Source organism: Aspergillus caelatus, assembly GCF_009193585.1.
Source record: "Aspergillus caelatus strain CBS 763.97 unplaced genomic scaffold BDV27scaffold_12, whole genome shotgun sequence".
NCBI lineage: Eukaryota > Fungi > Ascomycota > Eurotiomycetes > Eurotiales > Aspergillaceae > Aspergillus > Aspergillus caelatus.
The window spans coordinates 217,480-228,174 of NW_022475275.1; the positions used below are offsets into that span (position 1 = coordinate 217,480).

At 47.8% G+C, this 10,695-nt stretch overlaps 4 protein-coding genes across 4 annotated transcripts; 3 read left to right on the plus strand and 1 right to left on the minus strand.

The window, feature by feature from the left end:
- Positions 1-359: 359 nt before the first annotated feature.
- BDV27DRAFT_120972 (putative pyroglutamyl peptidase type I) lies at positions 360-1,621 on the plus strand. Its single transcript, XM_032065248.1, has 2 exons — positions 360-563; positions 648-1,621. The coding sequence occupies exons 1-2, from the start codon at positions 453-455 to the stop codon at positions 1,350-1,352; spliced, it is 816 nt and encodes a 271-aa protein (XP_031932514.1). The 5' UTR covers positions 360-452; the 3' UTR covers positions 1,353-1,621.
- A 286-nt stretch (positions 1,622-1,907) lies between these two features.
- Positions 1,908-3,209, plus strand: BDV27DRAFT_120973 (MOSC domain-containing protein). The gene has a single exon (XM_032065249.1). The coding sequence runs from the start codon at positions 1,996-1,998 to the stop codon at positions 3,058-3,060; it is 1,065 nt and encodes a 354-aa protein (XP_031932515.1). The 5' UTR covers positions 1,908-1,995; the 3' UTR covers positions 3,061-3,209.
- On the minus strand, positions 3,157-6,667 carry BDV27DRAFT_165603 (DNA-directed DNA polymerase POL5). The gene is made up of 5 exons (XM_032073978.1): positions 6,080-6,667; positions 5,442-6,027; positions 4,569-5,386; positions 4,203-4,508; positions 3,157-4,143 (listed from the first exon to the last, which is right to left on the minus strand). Exons 1-5 carry the CDS (start codon positions 6,449-6,451, stop codon positions 3,253-3,255), a joined length of 2,973 nt encoding a protein of 990 aa, XP_031932516.1. The 5' UTR covers positions 6,452-6,667; the 3' UTR covers positions 3,157-3,252.
- A 3,376-nt stretch (positions 6,668-10,043) lies between these two features.
- On the plus strand, positions 10,044-10,514 carry BDV27DRAFT_120977 (uncharacterized protein). The gene has a single exon (XM_032065250.1). It carries the CDS (start codon positions 10,144-10,146, stop codon positions 10,339-10,341), a length of 198 nt encoding a protein of 65 aa, XP_031932517.1. The 5' UTR covers positions 10,044-10,143; the 3' UTR covers positions 10,342-10,514.
- The last annotated feature ends 181 nt before the right edge of the window (positions 10,515-10,695 follow it).

Below are 10,695 nucleotides of genomic sequence, written 5' to 3' on the forward strand. Positions count from 1 at the left end.
CATGAACAAGGACAGTCTGCGGTTTGACCCAGCTGAAGCAAGGGGGGAATGGTCGGTCAGGACTTGGAAGCGAAGAGCAGAATCGGCGGTGGCCAGAAGGCATGCGACGCGAGAGCATTTCATATCAATCAACCCAGGGCAATAACACACAGGATCAAATCAATTGCACAATTGTCGAGAGCATGTCGATACTTCAAGCTTTTGTTGGTGGTCAAGATGAAGGGAGGTAGGAAGTCATGTGCCTTATCACCTTATCGATATCGATATCGCGTGATGCCAAGACCCGCATGCGGTGGTTGTAATGCGGGGGAAGCTTCCTTCGATATCTTTAAAATATCTTTGATCCCTCATCTCTATTTCATATTGTGGCTTAAGTCGCTACCGTGTATATAATTATAGAGGCGTTGTTCCCACCGCATATTCCCTAGCTTGCCTTAATCTATCCACCAGTCATGGGAGACTTTGGCCCACCCGTGCCGGTACCCGAGACGGAGGTAACTGGTCCTGTTCCGTCATCTTTGACAGATCCAGAGGAAGTCTCAGTACTGGTAACAGGATTTGGTGTAAGTTAATCTGTCTTATGCTTGACTTAGGGTCCTTCGACTGTCTTGACTTCCGATGTGACCTTCATACTAACAACGTACTAGCCATTCAAGACCAACGTAGTCAATGCCTCGTATTTGATTGCCTCGTCTCTGCCACAGTCGCTTGACCTTCCTTTGGCGAAGCCGTCTGGATCTGGGCCTACTTCTCGTCGGATCTCAATTCATGTGCATCCATCTCCCATTCCCGTCGCCTACTCAACAGTGCGAACAACCATTCCAGCCATCCTAGAGGATTATGTCAAGTCCCATGGAGGTCGACGACCAGACATCGTGGTTCATATAGGAATAGCAGCCACAAGATCGTACTACTCGATTGAGACCAAGGCACATCGAGATTATTACCATTTGTCCGATATCAAAGGCAGAATCGGTTACGAAGATGGAGAGAAGGTATGGAGGGAGCACCAGCTCCCGCCAGTACTCCAAGCTGGTCCTGCGGCGGATTCCACAGACGTAGTACAGAAAAGCCTGAACCCTCAACCTCCCAATAACGACTTTCTCAGCACGTGGAAGTCGTTTGTATCTCCCGGAGCAGACGTCCGGATATCAGAGGACGCTGGACGCTACCTCTGCGAGTTCATCTTTTATACAAGCCTGGCACAAGCGTTTCAACAAGGTCAGCACCGGAACGTCGTGTTCTTTCATGTGCCTGGGTCTTGCGCCGACGAGGACATCGAGAAAGGAACGGATATTGCGGCTGGACTGATCAAAGCTCTTGTAACATGCTGGGTTAGCGGGCAGGCATAGAGCGGCATGCTGGTTGCTGGTATCTTTATGCAAAGCAAGAGCATGTGCACTGGACGATATATATACTTGCATTTTGTATGGCGCGGTGCACTATCTAGGTTCCGGATGCGCTTTTAGTTGCAGTCACTCGATTTCTCGAGTGATCATTTGTTTATAAAGGACTACTGCCCCCGGTCTTTTCGGTTTGATTTATACATGTTTATCGGGATTTGGATACACTATTTACCCTCTGACTACTACCGATGAATATAAACAGCTATCAAGCATGATACTCGGTTCTAGCGTATTCGTATATGTATAGATTTTCCCGTCGGGGAAAAGTTCCCAAACGCCTTCCGATGACACCCATCAGATCCCGAGACACATGATCCGATATAAATACCGACAACACCCCAAACCACTATCGGAAAAGTGCCATATAACAAGGATCAAGTATAAGGGACAACAGCGATCAGCCCTAAACCAAATCCACCGGAAGGTGGATCCCAAGCTTACTCATCCGTCTCCATAACTAAACTCGGGTCATTTTTGCAACACTATAATAAAAAGACTGCGAGCGTAGTCTATCTACAGCATCCCAAACTCAAAACCCCATATAAAAGATCAGCCTAAAAGCAAACAAAAAGAAAAGGAAAAAGAAAAGATGCCAGACCTAGACACCCCCAAAACCCTCACAATAGCCACCACCATCCTAGCTCTCCTAACCATCCCCATCTTATACCCCCAAATCCCAACCTGGCTCAAAACCACCACATACAAACTCCTCCCCAACACACACACAAAGAAGCACCCCAGCAGCGAAATCACCTCTCTGAGAATCTACCCCATCAAATCATGCCGCGGCCTCAGTCTAGAAAAGACAACTCTACATATGGAAGGCCTCGAGTTTGACCGCCGGTGGATGCTCATCGACGCCAAAACCCACGAGTTCCTGACCATCCGCCAAATCCCGCAGATGACGCTCATCAACACCGCTCTCAGCGCCGACAACCAGTCCCTAGTGGTCACATTCACAGGGGTTGTTGCTGATAAGGAGGTCCGCATCCCCCTCCGCCCAGACACTCAGTGGCTAGATACCCACACGACCCTGGGCCAGGTCAAGATCTGGGACATTGAGACGGACGCCTACATCTACGGGCCTGAGGTTAATGGCCCGTTTAGTGAGTTCCTGGGCCGTGATGTCTGTCTCGTGTATAAGGGTCCTACACCGAGGGTGATGCGTGGTAACGGGGACCCCAGGCTTCTGGGTCGTGAGCAGAGTGTGAATTTCCCCGATGTGCATCCTGTACTTGTTGCTTCAGAGGCGTCGATGGCGGAGCTGAATTCTCGGCTTGTGGAGAAGGGCGTCGAGCCGATTGGGGTTGAGCGGTTTCGGGCTAATGTTATTATTAAGGGGGGTGAGCCTTGGGTGGAGGATGAGTGGAAGGTTGTTAGGGTTGCCGATGGGGAAGGGAAGGTGCTGGAGTTTGATGTCCTGGCGAGGTGTACCAGGTGTCAGGTGCCGAATGTTGATCCTGATACGGCGGAGAAGCATAAGAGGCAGCCGTGGGATACGCTTATGAGTTATCGGAGGGTGGATGAGGGCATGAAGTATAAGCCTTGTTTTGGGATGCTTTGTGCGCCCAGGGGGGAGGGCGCTTTGGAGGTCGGGATGAGGTTTGATGTGCTTGAGGTTACGAGCGATCATCGGTATATTCAGGGTTTTTGATGGTTTTGGGTGTGTGAGTTGGTGGTTAATCTAATGAGCGAACGATGGCTTGTTCGCTTGGTTTCTGCGTAGTCGATGTCTATGTTTGGGATACCTTTGATTCTGTGTTCTGGATATGTTGGAATATGTTACAATATCATAAAGGTTGGTGCTTTCATTAAAGAAATCTATGTTCTAGTCTGGAGGCAAAGCTCAGTTCTTCATCTGCTTGCTGGCGGAAACACACCAGTTGCTCCACTCGCTGAAGAACGAAGGCTGGACATGGCATTTCTTGCTGAGGAACTGCTGCTTTCGGGTCTCGGCGTAGACATCCACGATGCCCGAGATGTTATTCTTGTCGTGTGCGACGAGAACCTTAACCATAAGAAGACTTGCCTGGCTGCAAGCCGAAGCATGCGAGGGCGGGCCGCTGTGGCTGGCCTCCTTGTGGATCGAGTTCAGGAGCTCCCAGGCAGGCTCAACGGACTCTAACTTGGGCAGAGCAGAGCCCTTGCACAGTCTCGTGTAATCGCGCAGCACAGAGTTGGCCTTGTTCGAGATCTGTTTGACGGTAGACTTGCGAGTAAGACGTAGAAGGGGGAGAAGGAGGTCGAGAGCCAAGAGTTTCGAGTGGCACTTCTTGACGTAGATTTCAAGGAGGTCAAGAACACGGTTCTTGAAGTTAACCATGTTCCCCTTGGCGTCTTTCTTGTCTTTGTTCTTGCTCAGGGCATCCCGGCGTGCCTGGAACACCTTAGCGAGCTGCTGGTCTACCTGTTCCATCTCGTCGTCGTTCATATCGGCATCTGAGCCCTCCTCGTCATCGTTCAGGTCTTGATTTGCACGGTGCGGCCCGAGTGCTTCAGCAAGCTTCGCCTCGAAGATAGCTTCCTCGTCATCGTTTCCATCTTCTTCTTCTTCTTCTTCCTCCTCGGATCCTTCCTCCTCGTCGTCTTCGTCGTCATCATCTGAGCCCTCTGCGTCGACGACTTCGACGTCACTGTCGTCTTCGTCAACATCCATCATTTCCTCGTCTTCTTCACCTTCATCGTCCTGTTCGAACATCTCTTGCTGACCCGCAAGACTCTCCTTCGCTTCCAAGATCTAGAGATAATATAATTAGTTTCGATGAACATCAGAATGGAAAGGAACAAAGCACATACGGAAACCAAAGAATCCAGTCCATTCTCAGAAATCTTATCGGCAAAAGCACCGAAGACTTGTTCACTCATACGGCGGAAGAGCTGGGAAGGCTTCGAAGCGAAACTCAAAAGAATTTCCACAAGCGCATCGGAAGCATCTGCTGTCTCTTCCTTCTTAGACTTCTTGTCTCCAAAAATCTTTGAGAAGCAGAAGTCCAGTTCATCCAGCATGGAAACAGCATCAGCATCACCGTTGTACACCTGAAGGATGGTCATAGAGTAAAGTAGCTTGAACGCATCAACGCCAGCGGCATCACCCTTCTTCTCCTGTATATTGTTAGACTGGGTTTCCAAACAGGGTAAAAAGCGAGTTTCGGGTTGACGTACCGTGCTTGACAATTTCTTCAGCGATTTGAATGCGCCCTTCACTGAGTCCTGCAGAGTATCATCCATAGCGATGATAAACTTGCCATACTCCTCCGATTTGGCTACATCCCGAATTTTGCGGACAACTGCATAAGGGAGATCAGTTGCGTACTTCTGGTTGGCGATCAGACTGTTCAGGCAAGAGTTGATCCTGCTCCGGAAGAGCTCCTGAGTCTGCTGGGTGAGAGCTGGCTCAGCAGCGGTCTGATCACGGCTTCCACCGTCTTTCTCCACAAAGTAGGCAAATCGCACGAAAGTGAACAGGATGTGTTCGAGCACTTCCTTGGCACCCTCTTCCGACTCATCGCTGGCGGAAGCCCGAGACCTAACAATGGACAGAAGCAAGCCAGCAAGGAACTGGCGGCTCGAGGCAGCAGCTTTGCTGTCACTTGTACCCGGGCATGCGACGAGCTTTTCGAAGAGGGGTACAATCTGCTTGAGTGCATCTAGGTTGGCCTCAACCACAATCTTCTCCACCGTCTTAGTCTTAGTAACTTGGTCAAAGTTCACTGAGCCCGCCGAGCCCATCAAACCATTGATCGAAGCTGCGGCAAACTCGGGTTCCTTTGATACGCGGGTCTGGATAGTCTTTGCAGCCTTAGTCGCCATACGGTGAAGATACCGGTCCTCAACAGCGAGCTGGTTTGTCAGGCACCTCACAAGGTTCTTTGTGAACACAAGGGAAGCCAGTGGCAAGGGACTCTCATTCAACACCTTGACGAAGAGGAGGAATCCCCAGTATTTACGCTCGTCCGAGGAAGAAGCGGCAAAGAGACCATCTGTTTAAGACTAGTTAGAGCCAGTACCTTTGTTGGAGCAAACAGGACAACCTACTGTCGACAACCTCTGTCCAGAAATCAACGAAGCTAAGACGAGAGGACTTCGACTTGCTCTCCTTGGCTGAGGTTTCGCTGAGCCTGGACAACACAGCATCCCAAGCAAAGTGAAGCTTTGAATTCCACACGCCCGATGACTTGGGGTTGCTACCCTTATTTTCACCTTCGGCCTCGGACACAGAGGATTCCTTCATGACCTTTGCCAGCTGACTCCTCTCCTTGGTGTCCAGTGGGTCTTCATGTTTCCATACTTTACTAGGAAGTTTCACTTTAGGGAATAAGTCCTTGACTGCTAGCCAAATAGCAACTCCCTCTGGCGTCCGTGCCAGATCATTCGTGCAAAGGCGCTCAAGAGTGGAGTCCACAAACTTTGCGTCGGCTTTCTGAGCAGATAATTCGTAGACACAGCGGTAGACTATCCAGCCGCATTCTTCCCTGATCCATGGCTTCTTCTTGGCCAGATCAAAGACCAGATCGAGGAGCTTTGTCCACTCAGAGAAAGGTGCGTTAGGCTTGAAAAGAATACCAGACTTGATAATAGCCTCTGCACCGAATAGACGTCCAAAATGATGATCTCTTTGTTCCTTTATATTTTAATTAGCAACGGGACACGAATAGGAATATCGTTATACATACCTGGCCCGACTCACTTCCGGAAGCGCTAGACTGTGACTCCCAGAACCCTACTACTTTCGGGATATCAATCTCTGAAGACTCTCTGGGGTTAGAAAGAACTTGAGACAGAATCTCAGTCAAGGCGATAGAAAAACCAATGCGCGCAGCTTTTCTGCTACTGCAGAGGCCGCGGAAGAGTCTCCGCAAGGTCTTTTGGATTTGCTCATCTGTGGCATTCTTGTCGGGCGTAAATTGCGATACCAGCGCTTGTGCAGCTTTCAATCTGATTTCATCTTTCTCGCTCGCGAGATCTTCATATATTTCCACCAGCTTGGTATCAACGTTGACTGGCTCGCGGCGTCTCTTCTTAGAACCGGCCTGATTTTGCGCCATTGCAGCGGGAAAGTGGGTTCAGTTGATCAGGCCTCACAGGCTCTCGAAATACACAATGACACCGCGCGAAAGAAAGAAGAGTTTGAATATGTTTAGATTGATGTTGTTTGAAGATTTACTATGTAATGTCGATGGTTTGACCCAACGAAAATTCATTTTGCGACAAGGTTACTTACCGGTTTGGGTTAGCGTTATCTGATAAAAGCAATCGATCACCGCTTTAAATCCTCCACCGCCTGCTGTTTTGCGTAAGGTTTCTATTTCTACAGCAACGCCGATACAATATAAACATTTTTAAGTATAGCACAACGTCCATTGAATATCATGAAAGGATCGAAGATCTTTCCAGGTTATGTAACTTTTCTTCTTGATATTCAATGTGGCCCAATATATCGATGTGCTCGCATGGATCCGTGTTCGAGACCGAAAACTCTTTTCCGTACTCGGGATTTGAACAAGTTGCAAAGAGCGAGACTCTTCTTTCAGTGAAGGGATTACGTTTGTGATGATGTGTACTATATACCAAATGCGATACTTAAGATAGTCTCTCATATCTGGCTTGTGTAAACAATTACCTGTCAAATTGTATAAGCTATGCAACAAATAGGTCACAAAAAACTCTTTCTTGCCACACTATATATCACAATGCACAGGCCTTCAACTTGCCGTTGTATGTACCGCCTCAATAGTAGAATTTGCTCGATATATTCTAATACCAAACTGAAAATTGATGTATGACAGGCAATACTAAGTTGTACTGACCGTATTTTACAAAATAAGTACGATATACTAGTTGAGAAGTCTGTCATATCTGGCTTAAGGAAAAAGGAGATGACACTTTGTCTATTCTTCCCGCGGTTCACTGTCAATCCTCCATTTGATAACGACTTACCAGTCCTCCCCCCCCCCTCCCCCCCCCTTTGGCATCATACCCAGCTTGATATTTTGTTGAACCGCCTCAATGCCATAAAAGTTAACAACATCTTTTAAGACCGGCCTCACTTTTCCTTCCTCAACCGAGTTGCTCAGCATATCGAGATCCTGCTTGGCTCCACCCAAATAAATCCATAACGAACATTCTGGAACCGTGTTCGCCTTTTAGGGAAGCAATCCTGCAGATTGAGCGCCACCAAAGCATAGATCCGTATTGTTGAGATTTGCGATAGATGCATCAGATCCGAACTCGTAGCAGGTCACCAGGCGGCAATGTAGAAATCGAGATGATACATCCACGCGGTCGCAGAAGCAGCAACTGCAGATGTGAGGTCAGCAACTGTGGCTGAGAAAAGGCACTAGCAGACAATACTTCTGTCGGGTCACCTGTCAATTCTTCAACTTTCGGGGCTTTCGATGTGGAGACTCTAGTGATTAGTTTCCCTGTTTTGAAAACGTTCTTGGCTAGTTGGCGTGCATATGACATGGTTCCACTCGCTGTAAGTAGAATATTAAAATAATTCTTTTGTTGGAATAGGTAAATACATACGACTGGAAGGGATAAAAACGGTATTGTCGTATAGATCACCGTGGAACTTCTGGAGCGCTTGAAGGGAAGTTAGAGCGGCCAGAGGGAGCGACACTGCATCCGCAGAGCATAATGAGTATATAGCTTGAGAGGATAACATCTTCCGGGCAGGCTATATATCCGCTTCATGGGCCTAGGATGAGAAACGTTCGGTTACCTGGCTGGGTACAGGACAATATTGTGCTCTTCATATACGTGTGTCGGCAGGACTCTGGAAGCCTAGTGTAGACAGTATCCCCAACTCTGCATTGAGTTACGCTCGATCCGATGTCAGTGGCATTTTCTGCCACAATCGTAGCCAGTTTGGCATGGAAACCTGCTGGGATCAGCTTAGCACAGAAAGTCTTTGAGTAAGGTGGCATTAACGAGTCCTTGAGCACCATAAGCAGCGAATATGTATATACCGAGAAAGACTTGCTGTTATGATAAGAGTACACTGGGCTGGGATATCGTCAGGTATCCTAAACACTTCTAAGTAGGACTGTCCTGGCAACTTTCCCATGAACAGCAAACATAGGCTTAGATGCTCCGGTTAGCTGAGCAGGAGAGCCAGGTGCCAAGTGATGATGGCAGGGAAAGTGTTCTAGAAGTGCAACATTTTCCTTAAAAGGTATATGTCGCATATTGTATCGTCCGGTGCTGAATAGTCCATTGTGCGAAGATTGAGAGCAGGAAGTATATGTTTATAAGGCAATGTTAGTCTCCCATAAAAAACACCACACGTTGGTGGGTGGAGCCAAGTATATGACAGATCATGACCGTCAGACAATAGAGTAGATGTTAAGTAATTCACGTAAAAAGACGTGTAACATAGCTGCTCTACTACGTTATTTCGAGACATATCTTATCGGGGTAGTCTTTTACCGGTGGTCTTTGTTGATGTGTCTGACAGTTTATGGCACAAAGCTAGAGTCAATGCCAGCTGATATTCTGGATGAATGGCACACATGCTAGCGGTACTTATATGAAAACACACACATGTGTGAATACTGACATGATGTTCTATTAGGAAAAAGTTCTGGTTGGTTACATATATATATTGAGATAGCCAAACTATTCGAGACACTACGCGTTTGCTCTGACAACACAGTTATCCTCCATTATTTTACAGTTTCACAAACCAGATGGCTTCCCACAGGAATATCACATCAGATTCTAGGAGCTATCAAGGCTGTCATGGATTCACCATAACAAACAATTGACAATGCCCTCCTCCGTAGCCCATAGACCTGGCAATTCCCTGAGCCCCAAGGCAGCATGTCCAGAACCCCTACCGTACATCTAGACAAAAAACAGCCACGGAATGTTTTCTCAACCTGGTTAAAAACACAACCTGAGTAAAGCTCTCAACCAAGCCCCCATCAATCACGCCCCTATCTCCTCTCCAGCCCAAACCATCAACAAACACTTAAACAAATGCCACTCCATCGACAACAATGTATCCTTCTCAGCGTCCCTAACCCCACTACCAAGCATCAGAGAAGCTCCAGTCAAGCCCATCCCAAGACTACCAACAGGGCCAAAAACCCCCTTGCAACGTCCTAGTCAGTCCCTACACGCTAATCCTTACCCTATAGCAAGCATATACTCCCAGTCAATGGTGAATACTGCTATCAGATGGACAATATAACCAGGTAATCCACGACCCCCTTACTCCTTAGTTCAGAGTCTATCACCAAGAATGCAAACTACTCACGGCCCTAATTCACGTCGACCTCGCCCATAACATGCATACCTTCTATGTCAACGCCACAAGAGATAAGGCCAGGAACGCATCGTCATTGAACATTCCACGAATGAAAGCCACCGCTCGTTGGCCGGATAATCCAGCCTGGCATGCAGAATGCGGGCCCGTTGACACTGACTGACTGATTGACCAAGATAGGATATCCGTTAGATATCTCCTAACGTCAGCTAACGTTCCATCTAACAGAAGTCTATTTTGAATGTACGTAGTTACTAGTGTATAGGTTCTGCAGGTCTGGATATACCAGTATGATGGCTCTCCCAGCCACTTCTCCAGGATTCTCGTCTATCTAGGCCTTGGAACATTGGAACTCTATTTCCCCGGGGGTTTGAAATCTCCTATCAATCGCATACTTCTAATACTCTCCATACTAGATCCACCTTCTCTTTTCAACCAACGTATTGGTTTGACAAGAATCCCAGTATGGAACACAACCCCACCCAAACCCCTATTGGGAAGAAGAGTCACCGTTACACTGGGATCCACATGCTCTATCTTGTAGGAATGGATGTGCACTGGGCTGTAAGGCACGTAAATCATGCTCTGGCGGTGAGGTTTTACTTTCTCTCTCCCCACCTCTCTCTTTCACTGTTTTGGCTGTGTTTGAGTCGTGCAGCGTAGGGCAGGACAGGGTTATGCATTACCTACGAAGGGGTGGAGGAGGTCGAAGCAAGGGTGGTGGGGACGTTGATTATCGGGGATTTTTCTGCGTGGGAGGGATAGGAGATTTTGATGCTAACGGTTAATGGGATGAGTCAATTGAATAGAAAGGGATTGTATTGGTTTCATCTTGGGTGGATTGGTTTAGCTTTTTTCTTTTGGGGGATGGGATGTTTTGGGTGAGGATGTTACTTTGGGGGTCGTGGGTAGTGTATTTTGGTTCTATAGGTGGTGTGGGGGATGGTGATGGGATAATCTAGGGGTGGAGGGGTGGAAAGGTAAGTGCTCAATCTCCGCCCTTTTTTTTGGAGTAGA

Bases quoted from the DNA above. Each gene is read 5' to 3' on its own strand.
- BDV27DRAFT_165603 (XM_032073978.1), bottom strand. From the start codon at position 6,451: ATGGCGCAAAATCAGGCCGGTTCTAAGAAGAGACGCCGCGAGCCAGTC. The intron at 4,509-4,568 runs GTACGTCAACCC...AACAATATACAG, and splicing joins TGAAGAAATTGTCAAGCACG to GAGAAGAAGGGTGATGCCGC. The intron at 4,144-4,202 runs GTATGTGCTTTG...TATTATCTCTAG, and splicing joins GACTGGATTCTTTGGTTTCC to ATCTTGGAAGCGAAGGAGAG.
- BDV27DRAFT_120977 (XM_032065250.1), top strand. From the start codon at position 10,144: ATGGAACACAACCCCACCCAAACCCCTATTGGGAAGAAGAGTCACCGT.
- BDV27DRAFT_120972 (XM_032065248.1), top strand. From the start codon at position 453: ATGGGAGACTTTGGCCCACCCGTGCCGGTACCCGAGACGGAGGTAACT. The intron at 564-647 runs GTAAGTTAATCT...ACAACGTACTAG, and splicing joins TACTGGTAACAGGATTTGGT to CCATTCAAGACCAACGTAGT.
- BDV27DRAFT_120973 (XM_032065249.1), top strand. From the start codon at position 1,996: ATGCCAGACCTAGACACCCCCAAAACCCTCACAATAGCCACCACCATC.